General features: G+C 55.1%; 2 protein-coding genes across 3 annotated transcripts; both read right to left on the reverse strand.

Moving 5' to 3' along the window:
- Window positions 1–1,211: 1,211 nt before the first annotated feature.
- On the reverse strand, window positions 1,212–17,811 carry IFRD1 (interferon related developmental regulator 1). Of its 2 annotated transcripts, XM_079785581.1 has the most exons (12): window positions 17,673–17,811; window positions 13,501–13,605; window positions 13,311–13,395; window positions 11,186–11,310; window positions 9,635–9,792; window positions 8,392–8,442; window positions 8,139–8,305; window positions 7,947–8,055; window positions 5,236–5,370; window positions 3,832–3,960; window positions 3,381–3,476; window positions 1,212–1,508 (listed from the first exon to the last, which is right to left on the reverse strand). In XM_079785581.1, exons 1-12 carry the CDS (start codon window positions 17,767–17,769, stop codon window positions 1,419–1,421), a joined length of 1,347 nt encoding a protein of 448 aa, XP_079641707.1. In that variant the 5' UTR covers window positions 17,770–17,811; the 3' UTR covers window positions 1,212–1,418. The 2 variants fall into 2 exon arrangements, with proteins under 2 accessions (XP_079641707.1, XP_079641706.1); XM_079785580.1 differs by lacking the exon at window positions 1,212–1,508 and having other exon boundaries at window positions 1,515–3,476.
- Window position 17,812: 1 nt separating this feature from the next.
- Window positions 17,813–18,410, reverse strand: LOC307107977 (uncharacterized protein; the record flags this gene model as incomplete). The annotated part of the gene is made up of 1 exon (XM_079785592.1): window positions 17,813–18,410. The coding sequence occupies exon 1, from the start codon at window positions 17,966–17,968 to the stop codon at window positions 17,813–17,815; it is 156 nt and encodes a 51-aa protein (XP_079641718.1). The 5' UTR covers window positions 17,969–18,410.
- Window positions 18,411–27,512: the final 9,102 nt, after the last annotated feature.

The following is a 27,512-nucleotide window of genomic DNA, read 5'->3' on the forward strand; positions in this document are numbered from 1 at the left end:
GAAAGGGTGCTTTCTTTTTTAAATATATTTTTATTGATTTCAGAGAGGAAGGAAGAGGGAGAGATAGAAACTGCAATGAGAATCATTGATCGGCTGCCTCCTGCACACCCCCTACTGGGATCGAGCCTGATACCTGAGCATGTGCCCTTGACTGGAATCAAACCTGGGACCCTGTCCGAGGCCGATGCTCTATCCACTGAACCACACCGGCTAGGGCGGAATGGCGTTTTCTTACCTGTCATCTATACCTGAGGGTCAATTCAAAAGCTCATTTTATGTGAAAAAGTGATGTCCAATTTCTTAACAAGTGAAAATGCTTAACTGTCGTGCAGTTTTAAAAACCATCTCCAAACTCCCTGCTCTGCCTCAAGCCCTCGTCCTCGGGAGAGACAGAGGGGCTCAGTGGAGCGCTGGCCGTCTGCTCACTCCCACCGGACCACCCACCCCGGAGGCATTACCGCCTCGGGAGGAGATGGAGACCGAGCAGTTCCTCAGCCCTCGTGGGGCTCCACCAGGCCCCCGACTGGTCAGCCTTCCGGAGAGCTCAGTCCAGAGCAAGAGACTGCCCCGTCCTCGGCACCTGCGGGCCCAAGTGCAGGTGCTGCTGTGCAAGGCCCCTCAGGCAGCTTCACGCTGAAGCCCAGCGCGTCACACGCTCACTCCTTCCTGAAGCGAAGAACCACCCAGGGCAGCCGCCCAGCCAGTCCCCAGCCAGGAGCCGAATCCCCGCGTTTCCACCTGTTTTCACGTCCCCCTCCCTCCCTCGCCCCTCCCTCCCCACCTCGTCATTCTGAGCTCTGTACAAAGTCCACAAACAAGTTTCCTCTCACAGAAAAGCACGTTTGGTGTGGAAAGACCTTTATTTGGGGATGAAGAGCCGGTGCCCCACGACAGGTGCGGTCAGTGTCCCAGCCGCAGGGGGGTCAGCACCTCCCGCAGTGCTGGCCCCACAGCTGGACCCCGGTGACAAGTTAAAACCATCAGCTTCCACTCAGTTAAAAACACAGCAGCTTTTCCAGAAAAACTAGCTGCCAAAATTGTCTCCAGAACTCATCTGTCTAAGATCTTAAATGCCTTGTAACAGCTGTTCCTTAGGTCAATGTGTCTGACACACCACAGTATGTAGATTTCATCTTGGCTAACAGTTTTCTTAAGAAATACCCTATTTTTGCTCTCCTCATAAATAGACAAAAATGACCAAACATTACAAACACCTTCTTCATGGTTTACTGATATTTACAGAGAAAAGTCAATAATCAGAACTCACACTTGCAATCTATACATTAAATTATAAGTAATCGAACCCGCTACAAAAGCTACCTATGTTGACCCGCGATAAAAACTGTCTACAGAGTTTAAATACACGAGGAATTACAAAAGAAGGAACTGGAATCAGGGAGCGGTCTTCCCATGCGAACCTAGAAGAACTCTCCCACATCTGCTCTCTTGTCGCGACACTTGCTCCGAGCTTTCGTTCGCGCTTTGAAGGCTGCAGAGTTATATAAATGCTGGAATGGAGACAGGAAAACACGGTGTGACCCACAGCCTTAGAGAGTCTTACAAAATGTTAAAAAATAAGAAATGAACTAATTTGACCCTATAAATATTTTATGTTTATAAAACACACACACACACACACACACACACACACACACACAAAGAACAAGGGGAAATCAACACATATGACAGTGGCTCTCTATATTCACAAAATCCCAGGGAAAAGAGTGAGAAAAGGAGAAAGTGCATCAACACTGAATCTGATCAAAAGTCGAATCATGAACTAATGTGGAAAAAATTCCAACGATGCTGTCAGTCACAGAACATACGACGAAGCTCCATTTTAATACCAGGCGGACTGACAAGCGCTTTACACCGTACAGCCCCTGCCGGGAGTGTGGCAGCTCCCTGCTCTGCCCGCTGGGCGCCACTCCAAACGGTAGAGTAACCGGAAGGCAACTGGCAGTGGGGTCCGCGCCATGCCCCAGCCCTGTGCTCCCACCAAGGACTTGCTCCAAGAAATAATGCAAAAGAAAAAAGTATGTGAAGATATTAGCATTTATTAAAAACCCAACCAGCAATGATGTGGTCAGAAAAATGACCATTTGAAATTCTAAAAAAGTATCATTAAGCACGTCACACCTATCAGGATGGCTTATTTATTTATATGTTTTCATTGATTTCAGAGAAGAAGGGAGTGGGAGTAGAATAGTTTACTTAAGAGAGAGAGTGAGCACGGCTGGTGTGGCTCAGTGGTTGAGCATCAGCCTATGAACCAGGTGGTCATGGACACACGTCTGGGTTGCAGGCTCGATCCCCAGTGTGGGGTGTGCTGGAGGCAGCCGGTCAGTGATGAGCTCTCGTCATGGATGTTTCTATCTCTCTCCCCCTCTTCCTCTCCCTTCCTCTCTGAAATCAATAAAAATATATTTTAAAAAAGTATTAACAATGCCACCAAGGGTGACATTATTTAAAAAACAGAGAATCACAGTGCTGGTCAGGGAGCAGACAGGAGACCGACCTCCTCTGTTGCAGTGAGAAGGGGCCGCCGCTATGAAGAGGCGGGGCCATTTCTTAGTGAAACAGTTACCGCATGGCCCAGCACTCGCACTCCTGAGCGCGTCCCTGAAAGCACGGAGAACAGGTGCTCTAACCAAGACCTACACACTGTCCACAGCAGCCCACACGGGGCAAGCGGGCACAGCCCCATGTCCATCAGCTGCTGCAGGACACGCGTGCCTCACACATGGGAACGGAGGGCTGAGGCACGGGCCCTGCCACTCCTGTGAGGAACCTGAGCAACGGGTGCTGGTGAGGAGCCGGCAGGGTGCCATGGAGTCCTCAAGGAGTACTTGGGGGGGGGGGGGAATTGGGGAGGGGCGGGAGGGAGTGGGGGCGAAGGCTTCACGGTTCTCCTTCTGAGGAGATGAACCGTTCTGGGACTGGGCAGCACTGTGAACCCACCAAACGCCGCTGCACCCCCCTTTCCAGCAGTCCGTTATGTAACGGAATTTCCCCGGGGAAGGGACAATGGAACCGGGAACTGAATGTCAGCGGGAGGAATGAGTTGCTAGTCCTCGGGCCCTTCAGCTCCCTCGTCTGTAAAACGAACCTGGAACTTGCTCAGTTATCTGGCACCAAAGAAGCACCGTGTTCATATTTACTCTTAAATAAAAAACCTTCACAGAAAAGGAGAAAAAATCAAATAACGCCTATGCTAGGGTAACAGGATAGGGCGAGAAGTCTGCGTCTGAGCCACGCACTCCACGCGGTTCGGCGAGCCGCCTCCGGAGCCTGGTCCGCGTCAGGGACCCGCCCAGGCCGCCAAACCCGGGCCTGCAGAACGGGCGGGCAGCCCGGGGCCTGCACAGAGTACAACCTACCCGTTCAAAGCGGGAGATCTTCATCGTCTTCAGCGTCGCAGCGTCGAGCATCACCGGGGGCCCCAGTTCAAACACGTGGCGGAGGAATTCGTTCGACTTTGGTCAAAGGAAAGGGCGACAGGCTGCATTAGCGTCAGCTGTTCTGCGACAGGAAGCGGGCTCTGACGACGGCAGGTGAGGGGCTGTGAACGGGGTCGCCACTGCCCTCTCTCTCTCACGGGGACCCTGTTCCCCGGCCTTGAACCTGGCGCTACGCCCACTGTTTCCACAAACATCTCAGTGCTCCCCTGGGGACAGACGGGGCCGTGGGGCCGCTTTCCCTGTGGTGGCGTGTCACCCTCCGTATCCTGCGGCGTCATGCTGGTACATGCCGAGCGCGTTCTGCACCCACTACCCGCACAGCCGTTAGCAGCCACCTTCCAAGCCCCCACGGAAGGGCGCGGCCGCTCACCTGCAGGTGGTACTGCATGCCGGAGCCCAGGACCTCCTTGAACGTGTCGTACGTGTGCTTTTTGACCCAGCAGTCGATGTACATGCGCTCAGGACCAAACTTCACCGTTTCTGCGGGAAACTCCCGATCCTGGCCAAAGAAAGCCCAACTTGTAAGAGGAAGTAACAGGCTGAAGAGACCCCACACCAACACAGTTCCTGACACACACACGTCGAGATCCGTGAACGGGACGGTTGGACTGAGCCCCGCCCCTGGGACGTGTGGACTCAGCAGCACTGCCCCACTCCTCCCCCCCGACCCCAGGGCAGGATTTCTCAGGGTGACAGGCCTGAAGGCACAACTCAGTGTCGGTGAACTTTAATGGCAAAACCACGTTGTTGTGAAAGTTTCTCAACCTCAACGCCACTCAACAAACTTGAAGAAAAGTCAAGTATCTGTACTGGCAGGAACTGGGACATCTCGTTTCCAGAGTTGCACAGGTTACAGGGAGGAACCCGCCACACCTGGGCCCGAGTGGGCCCGAGCACCTGTTCCAGCGCCCATTCCAAATCTCACCGGCAGGTCGGGCTGAATGGCTCTTTGGTGATGCACTTATTAAAGAACCACCTGTATGTCCATGACATACTTTTACCTGCACGCGTGCGCACACCCGTCAGTGGACTCTGGTCCACAGTAAGACGGCCTTTACCCGACAGCACGCCTTCCCAGCCATTCCAGCCCCGACCTTTCCAGGCCACGGGCTGCCGGGCAGACGGCAGAGGCCAGAGCGGGCTGAAGCAGGGACAATGGCTTTAGGGTCCTGTTAAAATGCTGGGTTTTGTTATTTCAGCGTTTAGTACCTTCAAGCTACTGAGGGCCAGGCGATACTTTACCATTCACACAAAAAAACAGGACACTAAGGATGTTTGTGCTAAGTACCACTGCTTAAGTCATGGCCAAGCACACCCAAGTGAAATAATTTCTATCACTATGAAAACTTTTAACTGCTTAAACTTAATAAAGGAATACCTTTACACATCAGAATTAAATTGTTATTTGTTGAAAAAGTAGAAGTCTTGCCTGGCCGGTGTTGCTCAGTGGTTGAGCATCGACCTATGAACCAGGAGGTCACGGTTTGATTCCCGGTCACTGCGCATGCTCAGGTTGTGGGCTCGACCCCCAGCAGGGGGGGTGCAGAAGGCAGCCGATCCATGATTCTCTCTCATCATTGATGTTTCTCTCTCTCTCTCTCTCCCTTCCTCTCTGAAATCAATAAAAAAATATTTTTAAAAAGAAAGAAAAAACGGAAGTCTTCATTTCTGTTGTTGAAAACGCGCTCAGTATTGAAATGAGAATTATTTTGGTCAAAGCGAGGTTCAATGACCCACCGCCCCTCTGGCCGGAACTCCGCCGGCGCCCGCTCACCTCCACGGCCCGCAGCACGTCCCGGAACACCGACCGCTGCTTCCGCTTGTCCACTTTGGCCCGGTGCTTATTGCCGTCGGTCGCCAAGGCCCTGAGCATCTCGGTCAGAGACTCCATGTCCTCGTAAAGGAAGTCCTGAGGAGACACACTGGGTTAGTGACCGGCTCCTCCCCGCGTCCTCCAGAGCCGGCCCGTCCAGCGGGGTCAGGCTCATGCGCATCGATGCATCCATCCTCTGTCCTTCCTCTCCCCACATTCCCGGGAGTCCACATGTCCATTCCCAAGCTAAGCAGCCGAGGAGCCTTTTAAAGCACCTCATTTATGCCGCGCTGGCATGTTTCAAACAAGCACGAAGCATCGACTCGCGCACCCCGGTGACCACACCCGTGACGGGAAGGTGTTTCAACCCCACTGGGCGGGAGCCTCCACCCGACCACGAGGGGCTGCTCCTGAGCCGACGGGGCCCTGGGACCGTGTCCGTGGCTGCCCTTCAGGAAGCCTCTTTATTCCGGGTGGTTTGTTTTTATTGTTGATCCTGTCCTACGTGCCCCCTCTCACCTCCTCTGCCACCGTGTGGTGTTTTTACCCCTCACTCTATTTTACAACCACATTAAAAACTAAAAGGAGGGCGGAAGTCACCTAAGACCCAAACGAGAGCAGACACTTAGGGAAGACGCAGGCGTGTGCCCCAGCTCTGGCTGTGAATGCCGGGTCAGCTTTTCTAATGCGCGGTAATAATCATTTAACGCATCCAATTGAAATAAGCAGCTCTTTTTCTGGGCATTCTTCAAACGGTGTCTATAACTGTTTAATCTCGAAAGTATAAATGTGATTTAATATCCGGAACGAAAAAGAATATTACGCTGCTGGAAAATGAGGTTGAAACTAAAATAACAGATATTCTAACGTGCAAGCACATAAATATTTTCTTATTGTCCATATTTTAGAAATTGAGTATCATCAACTGTTCTAACAAATGGTTTCTTCAAATGTTCCAATTCAGCCTCCCATGTCTGAGTTAGCTGGAGACAACACCCATTAAGACTCGCATCTAGAAAAGCAATTACAAAGCGGATGAGGCAGGAAAGCAGATCAAAGTTCTATTGATCTGTTTTAAATCCCAATAAACCCCCCTCCATCCTAACGAGACGGAGCAGTCTTGCTTGCAGGGGAAGTACGCTCCGGCACCGGCAATTTCCTGCGTAGGCCACTGGCTACTTGTTCTTTCTATCGTATTCTCAAAATGAAAAGGACGTATGAAAGGTTTCAAATACATGTGACAGAATAAGCAGCACTTAAAAGAACTACGCATCCCTTAGTTTGTCCTAAGAACTAGGGACCCAGCGGTGGGTCTCAGCACTCGCACCCCCCCCCCCCCCCCCGCCCAGAGGACACTCTCGGCTCCCAGGCAGCCATCACTGCTGGGCCCCCTGGTCCAGCCACGTCCACAGAAGGCTCTGGGTGACTCAGCGCCACACGTGTGCCAAGAGGCCCCTCACGTACATCAGCACGCTCTCCATCAGCTCCTGGTCCGTTCTCGGACGCCCTCTAACACCCTACTCCACCCCTCATCCTTTCAAAAGCCTATTTCCTCACCAAAAGGAGCAAACAGAACGCTCGGTTCTGTTTCATGAGCCAGTTCCCTTTGTCCCGGACAAGAACCGGCCCGACGAGACCCTCGGGGCTCCCGCGCGTTCACTAGGCCAGGGACAAGTTCAACACGCAAACTCACACGTGTTCCTGACGCTGCATTAGTGCTTCACCTTAAGCATCGGAGAGGAAAGGGATGAGCCGTCGAGGCAGGAGAGGAACAAGGTTAAAAACAGACGGCGTTGCCGGGCCTGTGGTTAGGGAGCCTTCACTCGCTGGGCAACATCAGCCTGATCACTAACCCGAGTCGTTTCTCACGGAGAGAATCCTTAGCCGCTGACAGGATAACACCTCCTTCTCCCTCCTACCTGACTTTCCAGACATAAACTTCAAGTCTGAACATTTTAACTCAGGCCGCCCTGAGCAGTGCGCGTCTCAGTGGGCTACTCACTGTTAATGATTTAACCGCACACGTCTCATTCTGGAAACACAGTCTTTCTCCTTAAATCAAAGGCCTAGTAAGTAACCCAAGATTCACACCGCGGCCAGGAGCAGGGGCCAGCTGTCCCGTCAGCCCGAGGTGAGGTGTCCCAGAGCACAGGACTCGGAGGGCGGAACCGGGACATTCCGGGACGGTGGGCGCCTGTCAGACTCCAACCCCCCTCGCCCCCGGGGCCGACCGTGGTGGTGGCACCCACGAGACGATGGGGGGCGGGGAACCGGCAAAGCACAGGGCCCCGACTGAAGGGCCAGGCCTGGTTCCACCCAGAGTCACACAGCAGTGACTACACTCCCCTGACCCCACACCTGTGCTGACTGACTAGCCATCCACCGTCTAACACCCATGAGGGAGCGCCGTGCCCGCAGCCCCTCCACCTGCCCGCAGCCCCGAGTGCACAGACACGTGCTCCCCCCGCAGGAGCACCCCCCGCGCCTCTGGCAGCCGACAGCACAGGTGGGTGTGAGGGACTCCATCCCGAAGCTGCCCTGCCCGCCCTCTGGTTTCTGGGTTGCAAGCATCACGTGGCCGCTGCCCAGACGCAGGCGATGGGCCGCCAGGGCTCCCTCCGGCCGGGCTCCGCCCCCCCCACGCTGCCCCCGGGAGGGGGACGGGCACTCACGCTCTCCATGCCCCGGGCCAGCTCCAACAGCAGCGCCACGGTCTCCCCGGCCGCTATCCGCATGTTCACGTCGTCCGAAGACAGGAGGCTCGGGAGTTTGTGGAAATGCCTAGAAAACAGGCAGTCATCACACTGAGCACCAACGATGGCGCCGACAAACGCGTTCATGAAAGCGAGGCCAACGACACGTACGTCTCCAGCCTCTTCTTCAGCTCGCCGGCCGGGCAGATGGTGAGCAGCAGCGCCCAGGCCAGGAGCGCGCTGACGGGGAGCCCGCCGCCGGGGCCCAGGGCGTCCTTGTCCTTGAGGCCGGCCTTGGAGAAGAGGCCCTCCAGGCACTCCAGAGCGGCGTACAGCTCCTGGGCGGGAACAGACTAGTGAGCCCCTCAGTGAGACCCGGGGGGGGGGGGGGAGGGGGGAGCCGCAGCCCCAGGCCCATACTCACAGTGATGTCGTCCGTGGCGATGAAACAGCAAACGCCAAAGCACGTGGCACACTAAAACAAATGAATACGCAGCCGTTAATGTCTGCCGTCTTGTATTAATTCTCCATCTTCCTGCTGCCACAATTCAATGTGAGCATTTTCTCAACTGCACGCCTACGCCAGCGCCCAACAGTGTTAAAGAGGAGCCGGCAGGACCACGGCTAAGGGGAGGGGTGGGTGTGGCTCAAGCTCTGCTACCGAACTCTGACGTCGACCGTCACTGCTTTCGTTCCCCTAGCGCCGTGGTCGGCAAACTGCGGCTCTGTTGACTAATGAGTTTGCCGACCACTGCCCTAGCGGATCTTTGCAAACTTCAATTCCAATCAAAGACACATGAGGCTTGGACACTTGGGATAAAGAAAACTACTTTCTCTATTAAAAACCTTTAATTTGTTGTTATTTTTTAAAGCTACCTGTATGTTTTCTATAGCTGCCATAACAAATTTAGTGGCTTGAAACAACACAAATTTATTCTCTTATAGTTCTAGAATGCAGCAGTCTGAAAATGGATTTTCTAAAATCAAGGCTTTTCTAGCTCCTTCTGGAGGCGCGAGGGGAGAACCTGCTTCCTGGCTGGTCTAGCTCCAAGTTGCCTGCATCCCTGTGTCATGGCCCCGGGCATCAGCACATCCCTCCCATCAGCACATCCACTCTCTCTATTAAAAACCGTTAGAGCATTAAGTTTGCTATAGGTTTTTAAAATCACTTATATGCATTTGTTTTAATGTAGAGTTTACTATGAAAACTTGTAAAAAATAAATCAGCTTTCAAAAAAATAAGCAACCAGCAGCAGCCATCTCATAAAACAAAGTAACTGTCCTCAAACTTCTCCCCTAAAGCAGCATTTCATTAGCTCAGCTTTTTCTTGTGTTGGAACATTCTGAAAGCGGCTGGGAACCCTGCACCTGCCTTTTGTTGGAGGAAAAGGGGGCTGAAGGGAGTACCGAGGAGACCCCAAGGCAAACATGCCCAGAACACAGCATTTCCATACAAGCGACCGCCTGCCACGCCGGCCGCCTCCGAGGACAGCGCTGACCGGGAAGCCCCGCAGGCAGCGCTGGGCGGAGGGAGACTTCTTCCTGCCTCCCCTCCGGCCGCACTAGACGCCCTCCTGCTGTCCCAGGATCGCGAAGGCTGGTCCCCAGGCCACGCTCACAAGCCCAGGTGTCGCCCAAACCAACACGCTCCAAGCCCCCAGACTCACTGTTTGCCGCGCCTGGATGCTAGCTGTTCCGTCGCAAATGATTTTCTTCAGGACGGGTCCCAGGGCCTTCAAAACCTCTTCGCTTTCGATCCCGGGGCCCAGCTGGACGCAAAGGACAGACGCCAGGGCTGCGGCTGCGCGCTGCTCGTCGCTCTTCCCTGCGGGGAGCCAGGAGACAGCTGCGACCAGGCACTTCCAAGGACCAATGTATGAAGGCAGCAACCGCCAAACACACCCCCCCATGGACGGGACCGTAACATTCAGTCATGCTCCATCACACGCGGGCTCTGACATGAGCGGGAAACCCAGTGTGAAGCCAGAGCTCAACTCTGGACACTGACTGCTCGAATCAGACCCACTGCTTAGCCCCTCTCCCGCGGGCGGCAGACCCCGCCTCTGTGACCTGCAGATGGACGCCGCCCTGAGGGGGTGCTGTCACAGTTCAGAAAACAAGGACCCTCCAGCCGGGTGACCTTCCAAACCCTCCCTGCACCCCCAGGCGAGGGCACCAGCCCTGACTCCCTCCCCAAGCTTGGTAGGTGCACCCAGCCCACGAGGCAAAGCAAACTCCCAGGGGCCCCAGTGGGAGGAAAACTGAAGCACTCTTCAGAGCACAGAAACACCTTCATGAAGGTGTAGGTTATTACCGGATACACTGAAAACGGGTAAAATGTGCAGGCTGGAATGGAATTGTTAAAGGTCACCGAGCTCAGCTCCTTATAGGAGACAGTTTCCATGGAAACACCTTTAACAAAGCCATTGGCTCCATAAGGACAGCTCTAACCAAGTTCCATGAGCTTGGACAGTCTCCGCGGGCCTTCTCTATTCTGCACCAAGTGGGTCAGACACCGCGCGCCCACCCACCCAGCAGGACCCCCTCCCCGAGGCGGTGAGTCAGGAATGGAGCGCATCTCATTCAACTCAGAGGAACCTGTGTGTTCCCACGGGGTTTGTGCTAGAAATACTTTGTTCATCAAGTCAGAATAACGGAAGGTAATTATCTCCATAACGTTTTTACTCGGCAAAATGGGTAAGGTGGCAGCCCCAAATCTTGTCAATTTTGGGGGTTCCTAAAATTGACCAGTCTGGGAATGCCAGACTTCCTCTTTAAGGTCTTCCTTTATTCTGTCCCATGATTGTGACAATATGAATTCCAGAACCTCTATCACAACGTCCTCAAGTTCAAATACCCCACGGGTAACCTGGAAATGCCGTCAGCCACAGGCACGGCTGTTTTAAAAAGCACCAGGGAAAACGAGCTAGAAAAGTATGGTCCTTTTTCAAGTTTAGGAAAATAAAAAATGGCCTTTTCAGTGCTCGCTTTAGTTAGCATTTGACCCCGCTTCCCCGCCTTTCTGCCACCATGACAACAGCCTCCGCGGTCTGACACAACAGGACGCCGACCCCAGCGCCCGCGCTCCAGGCTGTTCCCACAGACAACACGGAGCTTGTAGGGAGTCGGGCTTCGAGTGCGTTCCTGACAAGGGGGCCTCAGGGCTGTGACGGGGCGTGGCAGAGGGGGCGGCTGGCACTCCACCACCAGGACGGTACCTTTCTTCAGGCAGCGCTCGATGCTGTCGGTCAGAGTCATCCTTCTTTCCAGGAGGAACTCGGAGAGCAGCTTGGAAGCCAGGGCGCTCCGCAGGCCCTCGAGGGCCGCCTGCCTGGTCTTGGCGCTGTTGGAAACAAGCGCTGTCAGTGACTTTCACACTGGGCTCGTCTCCCCTCCTGAGCGTTTTGTTTATAGATTTTTACAATCTAATTGTCATCAGCTCTAAACAGCCTATCTAATAAAAGAGTAATATGCAAATTAACCATCACGCCACTAAACACAGAAGCCACGCCCACCAGCCAATCAGGAGCGAGTATGCAAATTAACCCAACCAAGATGTCTGCGGCCACAGAGCGAGCAGGAGGCTTGGGTTTCCCCGGCAATGGAGAAAGCCAAGCTTTCTGCACACCCTGCCGGGCCTAGGCCTCCACTCAAGGCTACAAAGTTTCAATTATAGAAGGTACATAAATCCCAACAAAAATGGCTGTGGCCATGGAGCTGGAGAGAGCAGGAGGCTTGGGTTTCCCCAGTGATGGAGGAAGCCAAGCTTTCCGCACACCCTGGCCAGCCTTGGCCTCCGCTTAAGGCTACAAAGTTTCAATTATAGAAGATACATAAATCCCAACAGAAATGGCTGCCGCCACGGAGTGAGCAGAAGGCTTGGCTCCGCTCCAGGCTACAAAGTTTCAATTGTAGAAGATAAATAAACCCCAGATACCAGGGCCTCCGGTTGGGTCGCCGGGGTGCATGGCCGGCCTGCAAACCACCATAGGCCCCTCACCCAGGCCGCCCCCCGCCCCAAGGGAACCCCCATCCTGATCCGAGACACCCTTCAGGGCAAACCAGCTGGCCCCCACCCGTGCACCAGGCCTCTATCCTATCTAATAAAAGAGTAATATGCAGATTGACCATCACTCCAACACACAAGATGGCTGCCCCCATGTGGTCAAAGATGGCTGCTCCCATGTGGAAACAAGATGGCCACCACAAGATGGCCAGCAGGGGAGGGCTGTTGGGAGGGACCAGGGCTGCAAGGGAGGGCAGTTGTGGGCAATCAGGCCTGCAGGGGAGGGCAGTTGGGAGGGACCAGGCCTGCAAGGGAGGGCAGATGGGGGCGATCAAGACTGCAGGGGAGGGCAGTTAGGGGTGACCAGGATGGCAGAGGAGGGAAGTTGGGGAGGACCCAGGCCTGCAGGGGAGAGCAGTTGGGGGGGACCAGGCCTGCAGGGGAGGGCAGTTAGGGGCAAACAGGCTGGCAGGGGAGCAGTTAGGCATCAATCAGGCTGTCAGAGGAGTGGTTAGGGGGTGATCAGGCTGGCAGGCAGAAGCAGTTAGGAGCAATCAGGAAGGCAAGCGGGCAAGCAGGCAAGCAGTTGGGAGCCAGCAGTCCTGGATTGTGAGAGGGTGCAGGCTGGGCTGAGGGACACAACCTGCCCTCCCATGCACGAATTTCGTGCACCGGGCCTCTAGTTTTCTAATAATATACTTTTCATCTACACTCACCTTATTACACAAAACATTTTAAGCTGCTCCATATCTCAGCATTTTTCTGTTTATAGTTTAAAACCACAACTTTCAATGACCACATAGTATTTTATCATTTCAATGGGCAGGACATGCTCTCCTGTATTCCATATTCCACAAATACCCTCTACATTTAAAGTAAACGCACATTTTTTTAACACTACAAAAGTCTAGAGTACCTGTCTCATCCCCTGGGCGCTTTAATTCCGTTGGTTTTAAGCGCATTCTAGAGCTGCTGGGAAGTAAGAAAACGACTAGCTTTGGTATTTTTCATGTCCCTAACAAAACTGTGAACACGAGGCTCACAGGAAGTCCAGCTGTCCTTTCTAGAACATTAACTCTTAATTCAGCACATACATCCAGGCTGCAGTCAGACACAGTGACGGGCATTATGCTGGAACAACGACTAATTGGAGTCAATCTAAATTCTAAGGCACGTTTCTACCCACATCAAAAGTCCAAAAAAACAAGCATCATATGTAAACAAATCAACCTTAAAAAACACACAGACCACATTGTTGTTAAGTCAGAGGCCTGCCCACTCGCACAGCGAGGGTGCTGACAAAATAGCCCATGGGGAGTGTCTCCAAAATGCTCTACCTCTTATCCAGGGTGAGGTCAATAAACCCCTTCAGCTTGTACTCCAAGTCTTCTTGTGTCCCTTCCTCGTCCAGGACTTCTGGTCCTAAGGAACAACAGGAACCAGTCAGCCGCGGTCAGTTAAGTGGCGGAAGAATTCCTCCACCAAAAGCATCCTTTTCAAGTTGCAAATGGAATGTAAAAGGCATACCATCTTCAGCAAAACTGGAAGGATCGCTGTAACCACTGCAGTGGCTCATCGTTTCAATCGATGCATCCTCGTCACTGAACGGTTGAATATTCCGATGCTGGCCACCTGGGAAGTCAACAAAGGTGGAGGTAAGAGACTTTGCAGCCATTGATGCAAATATTTTATTTGGGAATCTTAGTAGTTACTTAAGAGGAATCCAGTCATAAAAACCCAAAACTTAGTTAAGAAAACATGATTATGCTATAAAAGAACACACAAATATTTCTAAAATAAGTGAATTCACCTAATATGTACTTCTGAGCATGAACAATTTACAATATCCATCAACTTCAGAAATACATCAATCATCTGACCGGCAGCTCCAGATTAGAGATGAAAAAACTACTTCCTAACCACCATCTCAATCAGGAAGACAATGGACATAGATCCAGAAATAAACTATGATGTCATAGGTCATCATAAGACCAAGACAAACATCTTTTCCAACAAGCATGACTTGGGAAACAGTAACTGGTGAATGGGTTTTTGGGATACACATGTCCTACGTGAAGGAATTTAAGGAGTTACAGGACGGTAGTTTTATAGATAACTGAACTGAGAGGGAAAAGAGGCTTAAAATGGAAGTTTTGGTATTTGATATAGCCTGTTAGATAAACTACCTGTAAAGAAAGGTTCTACTAACATAAGCATCGGTTTAAAAATATCAGTGCTGTTACTAAAAAATAAAATCTCCTTTTTAAAACTAGAATCTGTCAACTTCATTAACCTAAGTAATAAATCCATATTCCCAGTCATTGTGATTTGTAGGAATTTCATATTAATAACAGGATTGCCCAGTCATGAATTACATTGAGCAATGAATTCAAATAAGTCCCAAATTCTGCCCCAAAGTGACCTTGAGTCACTGATTCACCTCCGAGCCGGTTCCTTATCAGTGCAACAGAAGACTGCCAACCCTCACTAGGCCCCTATTGTAAAAACATGTGACATTTACGACCCTAAGGTCAGTCTTAAAGAATCCTCTGCATGAAGTCACTTGTTGTTGGGTTGGTTATTTATAATGGCGTTTTTCTTTTTGTAAAAATCAAAACAGAGAACTTAGCAGATTTTTCTATCAGCAGAGGAAGCAAGCAGCCTTCAAATGGGCTTGCTACCCTAAAGGGAATAAACTGCCAATCAAAACAGTAAGACATAAAAAATAAGCAATGAAGCCAAGCCCCCGAAACTTGTTAATCAGAGTGCTTAGGGCAAGAATAAACAAACAAACAAAGCCCTATGACATCACGCTCTATTTCTGGATCTTCGTTTGTTTCCAGGATGTGAAGTCATGGCAACAGCTGAGTCATCTGCTTAACTTTTACTAACATTCATTCACCAATTGACAATTTTCACATTCAGCCTATTTCTTATCCGTCAAGAAGACTATTCCCAGGCAGGGTTTACTGAGCTCCTGTCTCTAAGTTTCCCACGACTTAAAGGGAATAGAGATTAAAAAACAAAAACAAAAACAAAAACAAAACACAAGGAAAAGAACCGTGTATGAATGCCTAGTATCTAAGTCAGACTCACCCACCTTGTGACCCTAAGTGCCATTAATGAGGTACAGACACAAGGGCTTTCCTTCGTAGAGAGCTGACTCACTAGCAAGGTCTTGTTTGGCCCTAAAAAAGGCTCTCTCCAAAGTCAGTGCGATCACAAGTACGCACACCTGTATAACAGACCAATTTTATTACCTCCCTACAGCCCTCCGCTAACTTCGGAAAATCCACTAAAGTTACGGAAGTTGGTTATCTTTTTTAAAAATGTATTTTTATTGATCTCAGGAAGGAAAAGGGAAATGAGAGAGAATCATTGATCGGCTGCCTCCTGCGCAGCCCTTATTCGGGATTGAGCCTGCCACCTGGGCATGTGCCTTGACCGTGAATTGAACTGTGATCTCCTGGTTCATGGGTTGACGCTCAACCACGGAGCAACACTGGCCGGGCAGAAGTTGGTTATCTTGATTGTACATGTAAAGATCTCAAGCGAACCCCATTTCTTCTAGATGCCATTTAAAAAGACCAATCAAGTAAGTGGTTTGTAAGTACAAGTGCCTGACAATTTTCCATCTGTTCTATTAACTATTACTTATTCATTTATTTCCTGAATAAGAAGTACATTAACATGGAACCAAATTAAAATTTTTAAAAAGTCAATCTCACCTCACAACCCACTCTCCAGAGGCGTGTCACGCTGCAGATACTCAAAGCAAGCACGGTCTTATAAACTAACCCCATGGTCGGCAAACCGCGGCTCGCGAGCCACATGGGCTCTTTGGCCCCTTGAGTGTGGCTCTCCCACAAAACACCACGGCCTGGGCGAGTCTATTTTGAAGAAGTGGCGTTAGAAGAAGTTTAAGTTTAAAAAATTTGGCTCTCAAAATAAATTTCAATCGTCGTACTGTTGATGTTTGGCTCTGTTGACTAATGAGTTTGCCGACCACTGTCCTAACCGTCCTTCGCCCACTTACACGTGCGGACGTTTAAACACCCTTCCCACTGAAAGCCATCGAAGTGGCAGCAGCATCAGACGGCCATTCTATCAGGTGCCCGGAAGGAAGGAGGTCCAACAGGAAGTCCCGGACGGCAATACAGGTTTGGTTAGGATTCCAGGCCATCAGCAACACCACCACAGTCTCCGAATGGCGTCAGCCTGCCGCTTCCCCGATATTTGTTTCATCAACAAAAGGCAAACTTAAAGGATAAAATTAGGACCTTCAGGACGGAAGGGAAACGTTTCCTTCGGAGGAGAAGCTGAACCGCGGAAGGTTCAGAGGGACCCTCCGTCCACAGGGAGCACCCAGAGGCCACAACAAACGCATGACGCATTGCACACTTGGGTGGTCCACAACGAACTTGAGGGACATCAGGAGCGTCCAAACCAAATGAAGAGCGGGAGAAGGCCAAGGGGGCGGCTGCATGGACAGCCACCCACTCCCAGTGTCAACCATGAATGCCCAGGCCGTGATCACCGTGATGACGGGCTTCCGTGCCAGAACCCTCCAGGAGCGCTTCCAGAGCGCGTTTCCGATCGTCCCCGACAAGAGGACAGTAAACTACGGAAAAGGATCCTTCTGAGGACCCGAGTGGCAACGACGCCGACAAATATCTACGACCACAAGCCTTTCCCACGTGACACCGAGGACGTTCCAACACTGAACCTCCAAGTCAGAAAACAAGAACGAAGGAGCCGGCCGCCAAGGCGCCGAGCTCAGTGCGGGGTCCGGCAGGGGTTCTGCCGGGAGTCCTTTTGTTTCTCCGTGTAACCGGGAGTGGAGGACCAAACACTCCGCTGGGCAGCCACCCATCCTGGAAAAGCCTCAACCGGGCGGCGAGGACACACAGAAACCCAACTTTCGGCCAAGGGCAACCTGAGCTCCCCGCCCCCCGCCGCCTCCCCGGGCTCAGAGCAGAGCCCCGGGACAAAGGAGAGCGTGGCGCCTGCCCCGGGGACGCGGGGGTCGCCGCCCCGGGGCGCCGGGGAGCGCGGCGGGGGAGGGGGTTTCCGCAGGTGGCACTTGGGGGTCGGGACCCCCCCACATCCACCCCCGGGCGCCCCCGCCCCCGCCTGGCCGGGTGGGCTCGCGGGAGGCGCGAGAGGGGAGCGGGAGGGGAGGCCACAGGGGCGCCTCTGCGTCACCCCGGCTCCAGCGCCCGAGGCCGGGCCGCGTGACCCACGGGCCCGTCCAAACCCGGCAGGCGTTTGGCAGTGCCGGCAGCTCCACGTCGGCGCAGGCGGTCAAAGGCGACCAGTGACAGCAGGGGCGCACCCCCAGCCCTGCCCCACCCCGACGAGGGGCGCGCCGGGGCAGGCACTGGCCTCTGAGGACCCTTCCCCCCTCGCTCAGGGCCAAGCCACCCGGACCCCAACCCGCTCTCGGGCCCAAGGACCCACTGCCCCCTCCCCGCCCCCACCGCCAGAGCCCAAGAGTTCGGCTCGCACGCCAGCTCCAAATCGCGCGAGGTGCGGCCCCCCGGGGCACGCTGGGAGTCGTAGTTCGCCAGCCCTGCCAGGCGCCAGGCCGACGCACAGCTCGAGCAAGACAAGAACTACGACTCCCAGAGTGCCCCCGGCGAAAAGACGCGCCAGCCCGGCCGGCCACCGGGACACCGGCGGCGGGGAGACCCCCTTACCTGCCGTCGTCGCCGTCCCTGCATCTGCCCCTGAGCCGCCGCCGCCACCACCACTGCCGCCGCGGTGGGCAGTGTTCCGCTTCTTATTCTTCGGCATCGTGGGACGCCCGGTGCCGCCCAGACTCGGAGCTCAGCGAGGATCAGCCGATGGAGCTGCACTTTTTACTCGTGCGTCTGTGCGGCGGGCGGCTGAGCGGCGAGGCTTCGGCTAACAGAGGCGAGGAGCGGCGTGGGTGAGAGCGGGCGCTGGCGGCTGCAGAAATCCCGGTGAAGAGCTGTGATCGGAAACGATACATGTTTCTCTCTAGCGCGGGAGCTAAGGCGGGGCGGACGCGGCCACGACGCCTTAAGTAGCAAGACGGCCGCCTGTTGTCACCGCTTGTGGGTGGGGCTAGGACTCGCGCTAGCCAATCCCCGTGCCTCTCCCCACCGGCGCGGCCGCTGGACGCGGACTACCGATCCCAGGCCGCCAGTGCCCCATCGGCGCCCCGGGAGCCAGTCTTGTTGCCGCATTGGACTCTGGGAAATGTAGTACGCCCGGGGGGGACGTCCTCTCCCGGCTCCTCCCAACGGCCTTTCCTGCGCCTTTGCCCCCTCCTGGCGGCCCCGCCCCAGCTTCCGGGCCGGCGGGGAATGGACCTGCAGTGGCCGAGGGCGGTGAGCCAGGGGACGGGTGCGCGTGATGACGCCAGCCAGCCGCCCACTGGGAGCGACGCCATCGGCGGCCCTTCCTCCAACAGCTCGCGTTCTCCTCCGCTGTTACCTTTGCCCCCAATCCCGCTCGGCGGCCGTGGCCCTGGGACCGCCCGGCGCCGCCTGGGCCACGTTCCCGTGGTTGTAGCTGTTGAATTGGCTTGGCGATCGCCAGGAACTCTAGCTGAACTGGTTCAGGGCCGTGTGCCTTTCCTTCCAAAGAAAGGCGGGCCTCGCCGCCTGAGTCGTGCGGCTCACGTACTCCTCTTATTCTAGGCTGGAAAGATCTGGCGGTTCAGGTATCACGTTTCACCTGCCAGGTAGGAGGTCAGGCTCAGGGTTAGTTTCTGGGAACCTAACAGCTGGCAAAACAGACAGGAGCTATAAATACCACTAATCGCAGTGTTTTGTTTTGTTTTGTTCCCCTCCCCCCCCCCCCCCCAAGGTGATCCTAGATCTGTCTTCCTTGTGGCCCGTGCCATGTACTTAGGACTTGTTATTCCATTCGTGTTCCTAGGCTCCGGCAAGCCAAACTCGCTGACTCACCGCAGTAGTTCCTCCTTTTCCTCCTCGCTGCCTGTGGCACATTTGCATCCGAAGGTTCCCATGCCCCTCAGCCCTCTTCCTGCCTTCCCGCTGTGTGTGCACACTCCTGCTATTCTCCCACGAGTCCAAATTCAGAGCCTCACGTGCTCGTGTGGTTTCCTTCTCCGTTGGGCACTCCCCGCCTTCCAGGAACAGTAAAACTCTGAGTCCTAGCCTTCAACCACACGTGGCCGCAGTTCGTGCCTGGACATTTTAAGGGATCTCCCAGTTATGCCACCAGCGCTTCATGGGTGATGAAGTTGCCAAACTTATTTACTCACATGCTTTACTGGTTGCTCAAGAACACCCCCCCCCCCCCCCCCGGCTCCCTTCACTCGTATATTGAATGCTGATCCTCTGAGCCTGGCCTGGCCTTCCTCTCCAGCCCCATCTTCACTGCTTCCCCGGACACCTGCTCACTCTCACTCCCAGTCCACAGCTCTGCTCCCCTCCCGGGGCGGTCACTCACGGTGTCCCATGTTCCCCATGCCCTAACTCCCATCCTCACCGTGCAGAGGCCATCTGTCTCTCAAGGTCTAGCTCCAATGCCACCTCCTTCCTGAAGCCCCGACCAGGACGGTCTCTTCCTCCTCCAGCCTCCTCAGTCTCCCTGGAGCGCTCTCATGGCACTCGTGCATCCGCACCGGCCGCACGGCCTGTTCAAACCCTGAAGCAGCACGCACACCGCACCGAGCGAGTCGACCAGATAAGGGTGCAGGCCGGTGGGCAGGGCTCCCGCTGTGACCCTGGGCCCTCCCTTCAGGGGGCTGGGGATCCGAGCCCGTGGCCTTGGCTAACATGGAGGGAGAAGGCCCAGGCTGAAGGAGTACAGGACTGTTTTATAACCCCAGGCTCTTTATCATCCAGAAACCACGTAGGCAACAATTTTGCTACTCTCTGAGCCAGATCGTCCAGGTTCCCAGCCTCAACCTTGTGCTTTGCCTGCATTCAGGGCGCAGTACTTGTATCTGCATCCACTTATGGCCGCTTGGGGGCTTTTCTGGGGCAACTAGCCATGGCCACCTCATCAGGTAACACACTGGTTTTACATATATTTGTCAACACAACTGTCATTTCATGAAATTGTCAACTCCCTGCGAAGAACCTTGTTTTCATCATCTCTATCCCTCAAAGCACATAAAATGATTATCTTTGTCCTTATAGATACTGTATGTTCAGTGAATGTTAAGAAATACTTATTGACTAGATTTTTCTGTGTCCTGAAAAGGGAGCGACGTTACACAAATGGAGTGTTGCGCTCAGTGGAATGAATTCTGAGAGCTCCTTTTCCTAAACTCAGCTTAACTGTATATTATGTCTACAGTTTAACTTCAGGTCGGTACAAACACAAAGATTTAGCCATAGACCTCATTAGACAGTGATCCAAAACCAACATAGTGGTTTTGCAACATATTTGAAGAAATTAGAAGACTCCCAGCAACACTAACAGCGTCACCAAATCACTGGAAATACGAGGAGAAAAGGGGACAGGGCAGCGGGCTGTCTCCCACCCAGGCTGTGCCTGTTTCTTCAGAAAGAACACCCTCCCTAGGGACTTCAGTCTACATCGAGTTGGCCTGACGTGCCACGGGTCATCTAGAAGGCAAGTGTTTGTGGTTGGGCTCATTGATGATCAAATCTGAGGTTCTGTGGATAAGAACGAAGGGGAGATCATGGATATGAGGCAGGCAACGGGCTGGGTTCACCTTGTGCACTGAGACAAAATTCTCCCAAATAAGCATCACATGTTTGTTACCAACCTGACATCACGTGATGCCTCTTCCCTCCTAAGAAGGTGAATCCGCCCCCCTCCCGCCTACAAAACACAACTGACTCAGTCTAACGTCCCATCTGACAGACCTTACCATCGTGACCTCTCAGATGTAGCAAGAATAAATTTCCCATTAACCTGAACCTGCAGACACACGGGAGGTGAACTCTGACCGCTCATGGGATGTGCACATCGAGGACTTTGGTTCAAGAACAAGAAACACAAATAAGCCCGGCTGGCATTGCTCGTGGTTGGACATCGGCCTATGAACCAGGAGGTCACAGTTCGATTCCTGGTCAGGGCACAAGCCTGGGTTGCTGGCTTGGTCCCAGTGTGGGGTGTGCAGGAGGCAGCCAATCAGTGATTCTCATCATTGATGTTCCTCTCTCTCTCTCCCTCTTCCTTCCTCTCTGAAATCAATAAAAATATATTAAAAAACAAACAAGACGTGGTATTGGAACCTCTCTCGATGCAGCAACATGGAAGGATCTCTCAGAGACTGCAGTCGTGGCTTCGTGGGGTTCTTTGCGTGGCATGAGAGTAACTATCCTTCGGGTTCTCAGTCTAAGACTCACCGCTCACCAGCTGACAACGCAGCCCCTCCCGCTGCCACATGGAACGCCCAAAAGGTCTCCAAGTTCACTGTGCCCAAGCAGCCGGGCCTGGCACGGTGGGCAGTGCCTCCCTCTCCATCTCATCTGCACCTGTTTCGTCCGCGGCACCGCAGGCTCAGTAGTCGGCTTCGCCAACTCCCAATACCAAGTTCGGTCCCCTTGGACTTCCTGCAGCGGCTCCGTCTGCCTGTTACGATGTCTCCTGAGCTTCCCACACTGCCACTCAGATCTCAGCTTAGATGACACCTGCCCGCGCCTCCCCCACGCCCCACGCCCCACCAGGCCTGTGTCCTCCCAGAGCTCACCGTGCTGCCGGGCTTTCCCTGTTCAGTACCATCGGCTCTGCCGGAATGGGGAGAAGGGAGGCTTTGTTCTGCTCACTGCTTATCGCCAGGGCCGCAACGTGGTGGATGTTCAGTCAGTTTACTGAGTGGATAAGCGGGTAATTCAATGTCACTCCTCTCCTGGCGCCTCCTCCACAGCCCCCTCCTGTACGTCACAGATCCTCGCCCTCTGATTTAAATCTCTCTCCTGTGTTCCTGAGCACCTTCCCTGGAGTGGCATCGATTATGTGCGCTGTCATTCTTGACTGAGACCTAAAGGGGGCAAAGTCCAGGGTCCTCAGCTCGGAATCGGACACCAGGGCTTTGCTCAGTGCGTGCAGCAGCTTCCTGCAAACCGGAGAGAGGCCGGGCACCCACTAGGTGAGCCGTCTCAGGCCGCCCCCCCCTCCCTCCAGCGGGGAACAGCCCATGCACCCGCCCATAGTGGCCCTGCTAGACAACAACTGCTCCCTTCAACGAGGAGTGAATTTCCTCTGTATCCGAGCCATGTTCTTAAAGGCAAAGAAACTACTTATGGGGGAAGAATGAGACTTAATTACTGAAAGTCTCCTCTGTCACGGCATTGTTCGAGGTTATTTTGTCTTTTAACCGCGGTATTGAGGTATGCTATACTAAAAGCCTTACACGTTTAATGTACACAAGTAGAGTTTGGAGATAAGTACACACCATAACACCATCACCACAACCAAGGCCATGGACACATCCATTGCCTGCAAGCTTCCTCCCACCTCGGGTGTGAGTGTGTGTGTGAGTGTGTGTGTGTGTGTGTGTGAGTGTGAGTGTGTGTGTGTGAGTGTGAGTGTGTGCGAGTGTGTGTGAGTGTGTGTGTGAGTGTGTGTGAGTGTGTGCGTGTGAGTGTGTGTGTGAGTGTGTGTGTGAGTGTGTGTGTGAGTGTGTGTGTGTGTGTGTGTGTGTGCATGCACCAAGAACACAATTCTAGGCTCTTTCCACATGTCTCATGTACTTCTTACGACACCCCCCGTGAAGGAAAGACGAGCCTGACCAGCCTGGGGATGAAGAAATGGGCTCGGAGTGGGTGTGCAACTTCCCTGAGGCCGGACTGTTGGCCAACAGTGAGTCCGAGGTGAAAGCCAGGCCCATCGACGCCAGGGTCCTGCTGGCCTTGGCTCTCGGAACACGACTGTTTGTCCCCGGAGCCGCGGGTTATGTTCTCAGCGTCCCCTGCCCCCGGTGTGGTGCCTGGTGAGGGACTGGCCGACTCAGCCGCCTCTGCTGCCCCTGAGGCTGCAGACCGACGAGCTCGGGCCTCTGTCAGCGGTCCCCAGGCGGCTCTCTTCGTCCTGCGGGACCCGTGGCCCTGGAATGGCGATTCTCCTTCTAAACGGGCTGCCAGCGGGCGAGCCTTGGTGCCCTCGCGATGCCCCAGACACTGGGAATAAAACGCCCCACCCTCACAATAAAAGGGTTCGTTTGAGTCTAGCAGATAGGTCACCACTGTTGTTCCTTTGAAAGCTGTTGATTGGTTGGCTGGATTCCCATAGCCTAGGCTTTTTCGTGTGAAGGATCTCAAATTATTTCCATTTACGCATCATTGGAACGACTTTGCCTTTGTCTTCTATTCTGGTTCCGAGGATGCACGCCCTTGCACGCGATGCTTTGTAAGTGTAAGCTATCATCATCATCATCATCATCATCATCATCCCATTGCACCCACTGGTTTAGATCTCCCTTTACTGGGCTTTGAGTTGGTTGTGTCAAGTTCATCTTCGCAGCTCAGCACCTGCCACTGGCCTGAAACCTAGTGGACATCCCGTGAACGCCTGTAGACTGGATGACCACGTGACTGCCTGCTCGTACCCCGACGGGCTCCTGGCTGCCCGCATAAACCCACACCCTGTAGCCTGGCTTCCCTCCCAGGCCTCCGAAATCTGGCTTTGACCCACCCGTTGGCTTCACCTGCTCCTGAGCAGGCCCAGCAAGATCGGGCGCAGCTGCCCCCACGGGCCTTCCCTCCACCAGGAGTGTCTTCAGGCCTCTGCTCCACCCTGGTCACCTCTGATTCAGGTGCCTTTTCCTGGGCCACCTCCTGGCCTCTTACAGGTGGCCACCCAGGCTAGACACAGGCCAACTCCCAACAGTGGTCTGTTGATGTCCTATTACAACACAGGGTGGGGAGTACGGCTACATTTTCAGATTTCACGGCCAGAGCGTGCCCCCTTCCCCCTCAGCGCCCCACGGAACCCTTTCCCCGGGGCGGCAGGGCACTGACTCCAGGACGCAGCCCTCAGATGCTCCGCCCCATTCAGCTCAAATGGCGATGACTCCCTCAGCACGTGTCTGCTGTGAGGAATCTCAAGTCTGTGTGGATCGCCTGTGCCTGCACGGACAGCCGCCCCCTCTGAATGGCTGCTGTGCCTGTCACTCCCGGACAGATCACTCACCCGCTGCCCTGGGCGCGGGGGCAAGCGCTGCCCGGGGACCCGCCCTGCGTTCCCGCCCTCGCTGTCACTCATGAGTACGCGGTGTCCCTGTGAGCACACACTCCAGCTCCTTCTACAAAGCAGACGCCTGAGGAAGCGCTCTGATCCCACCAGCCGCCAGCTGCCACCTTCAGAGAGGAGGCCCTGGGGAGGGGAGAGGAGACGTTCCGTGATGACACATGCAGTCTGAGTGTCCGTGGCGATGACTCCTCTGCGGCTTCAGAACGCGCTGTCTCCACCCCGGCCGGCGAGGAAATATCTGTGACGTCACCTTTGATTGACGTGGGCCGATGGCATCATGCCTGTGGCTGCCAGCAGAACCTGTGGCATTTTCAGCTCGGGGACCCCCTCAACCCACAGCCGATTCCACCTGCTCACCGTGAAAACCCCAGTGTCTCCTCAGCAAACCCTCCGCTGACATAGTTCTCCAGGATGACATCTGGCCAGAAAAGCCACCTCGGGGCAGGGCCCCGGCAGAGGTGGGCGGGGGACCGCCCAGCCAGTCACTGGCTTCTGATGCTCAGGATGAATGACCTGAAAGGGAGGGCGTGCGAACTGCCAGGCGCCGGCCGGCCGTGGTGTGTGACTTCAGGAGGGGCCGCCGGGACGGCACCGCCTCTGAGCCGGCCCGGCCCCGGCACCCGCTGTTCCGGGCGCAGGAGCCACGTGTTCGCTCAGCAAACGTTTACTGAGCACAAATATTTACCAACAAGGACACCCCCGGCAGGGAGGGGTGACGCGCTCCTTTCTAAGCACCCCAGGGCTCCGTGACGGAGTTTCCTGGCGAAGGAGATTTAGAGACCTTCACGCGTGGCAGGACACGTGGCTGCCCTGCCTGTCTCCGCTTCCCATACCTCCCGTGACTCGCCTTCTGCTCCCCCCGGGGAGTCGGGGCGGCAGCCTATGACCTTGCTCACACGTGCACCCAGCCCAGAAGCACAGGTGACAACGTGGGCCCGGGGCCTCCCACTGCCCAACACGCCCTCCCGTGACCACAAGGTGGGGGAGCCCACGCAGACAGGAGGTCGGGTGTGGGCGGGCACATCGCGCTCACGCCCAGGGTGGAGGCTCCCACCTCACTGCACCCTGCTGGCCGGTGACCTCGCCTGAAGCACCCACACAGGGACCGCCCTGCTCTCTAGACGGGACGCACCCCACCCCCCTCCCTCCCCCGCAGCACTGAGCGCTGCTGGCCCCGGGAAGCAGGGCTGTTGGCTGAGCCCTCGGCTGGGATTCTGGGAGTCTGTTGCCTCACACTGAGAAGTTCAAGGCCGCCGACAAGAAGGGGGTTGAGAAAGACCTGGTCTGGAATCCAGCCCCGTGTTCTATGGCCCAGAACTATCTCCTCATGGTGACATTCTATATTTGATTTAAGAATTGTTTTTTTATTGATTTCAGAGAGGGGGAGAGAGGGAGGGAGAGATGGAAACATCAATGATGAGAGAGAATCATCCATCGGCTGTCTCCTGCACGCCCCCCTTCGGAGGAGCGCGGCCCAGGCAGCTCTGTGGCCGCAGGCAACAGCGTGGCCGATCCCAGGAGCCGGAACCCCGGAGTGACCAGTGTCCAGAGGCGTGGAGCCCAGAGGAACAGGCCACGCCTCTGACGCATCCGTGTCCAAACAGAACGGGGACACACAGGCAGTGTGGGACGTGGGATGTGCGCGCGGCCACCATCCAGCGACACCTGCTCCTGGGCCCAGACACCAGTCGCCACGGAGTGGCCAGGTCGGAGACGAGCCGGGGGTTTAAGGCAGAAGGGCCTCAGTGGGTATCAAAGCAAAGCAAGCCCTGGCCGGTGTGGCTCAGTGGATAGAGCATCGGCCTGCGGGCCGAAAGGTCCCGGGTTCGATTCCGGTCAAGGGCAGGTACCTCGGTGGCAGGCTCCTCCCCGGCCTGGGCCCTGTTCAGGGCACGTGCAGGAGGCAACCCATCCGTGTGCTTCTCTCACATCCATGTTTCTGTCTTTCCCCCTCCCTTCTACTCTCTCTAAAATCAATGGAAAATATCCTCAGGCGAGGATTAAAAAACAAACAAAAAAAGAGTCAAGAGAACGAGAACGTTCAACAGTCACACACCTAAGGCAGCTCTACTGGGCCTCGGAGGACTCTGAACTCTGAGAAGAAGGTGGCTGGGCGGGGAGGACCCCGGGGTGTGTGTCTAACGTAAGGAGGGCACGGGTCCTCTTTGAGATAAAGAATGCAGATGGAGGACAAGTTGGGAGGGCCCCTCCCAGGGCGCTGGTGGGCCCATGCACGGAGGGGCCTGAAGGGGGAGCTTCGCAGTGACCGCTGCTCTGGCCCGTGTGCTTTTCATTTCCCTGCTCGCGGCCGCCTTCGACGTGGCTGGAGCTCAGGGAACGGGTCCTAACCGCCGCGGGCAGCGGGTAAGGTTGAGGGCGGACGCTCACATCGAAAGCCTTGAATTAGAGTCTGTCCTGTCATTTCATCCACGTCCCTAGTCTCCGGTTCCTCACCTACAAACGGCGATGGCACCTACCTTGCGGCCTGCTCTGAGGAAGCCAGGGAGAGCTTCGCACGCGTCGGCGCCTAGCGATCGGTCGCCAATGCCGGTTACTTATTGGTGAGAACAGAGGAAGCAGCTGGCGCCGGCCCAGAGCCTGCCCGTTCAGGCTGTGGGCCCAAGTTTTCAAACAGAAATGAAAGACCATTGATCCTGGGGCGAACCAAACATCCCGGGACCACATACAGTGCCAGGGCCAGGAGGACAGCCCGTGTGTGCGGCCGGCAGCCTTGCTGGCGGGGGCTCGGGGTTGGCCTTAGTCACCAAGAGGAAGTGCTGAGTCACCGTGCCCTGCTCCCCCGCCCCCCTCCCCCCGCCACGGGTGGGGACTGAAGGCCTCCCGGGCAGGCCTCCAGCAGAGCAGGCCCAGCGGGTCCACCCCGTCCACCCGGCTCCTGACCCACCAGCAGCCGAGCTCTCTGCCGCCTCCTCGCCCTCGTCCCTCGCCCTCATTCCCCTCTCGGGGTACCGGCCGGCCTGGGCCCCCCCTGTGAACCAGGGGGGAGAGGGCCGGACACGGGCCGTGAAGCAGAGCAAACACAGGTGTGTTTCTTCTCTAACGTGTTCTATGGATTTCGGAGAGGAAGGGAGAGGCCTGCCATCCACTCGCTGTTCCAAGTCCTCCCCCCCCCCGCCAACAGCCCGTCCGGGGACCCACGGGCCCTGGTCTGCGTGCGGGGCGAAGGCTTCCCCGCTCCCTGCACGGCTGGCTCTGGTGTGACTCAGGGAGCGCGCAGCACGCTGTGGGCGAAGCCTCGGAAACGCCTGTCACCAGCTTGGCTTCCTGGGCACCTGTCTCGGCAACAAGGCCGGAGGTCGGTGCACACCGGCTGCAGCCCCACGAGCCCTGTAACCCGCTTCCTGTGTCCC

The sequence above is a fragment of the Cnephaeus nilssonii genome, assembly GCF_951640355.1.
Source record: "Cnephaeus nilssonii genome assembly, chromosome: 12".
Taxonomy (NCBI): domain Eukaryota; kingdom Metazoa; phylum Chordata; class Mammalia; order Chiroptera; family Vespertilionidae; genus Cnephaeus; species Cnephaeus nilssonii.

Excerpts from the sequence above, each read along its gene's own strand:
- IFRD1 (XM_079785580.1), bottom strand. The coding sequence starts at position 17,769 with ATGCCGAAGAATAAGAAGCGGAACACTGCCCACCGCGGCGGCAGTGGT. Across the intron at positions 13,606-17,672 it reads AGGGACGGCGACGACGGCAG|GTGGCCAGCATCGGAATATT; the intron begins GTAAGGGGGTCT and ends TTGACTTCCCAG. Across the intron at positions 8,443-9,634 it reads GCATCCAGGCGCGGCAAACA|TGTGCCACGTGCTTTGGCGT; the intron begins GTGAGTCTGGGG and ends CATTTGTTTTAG.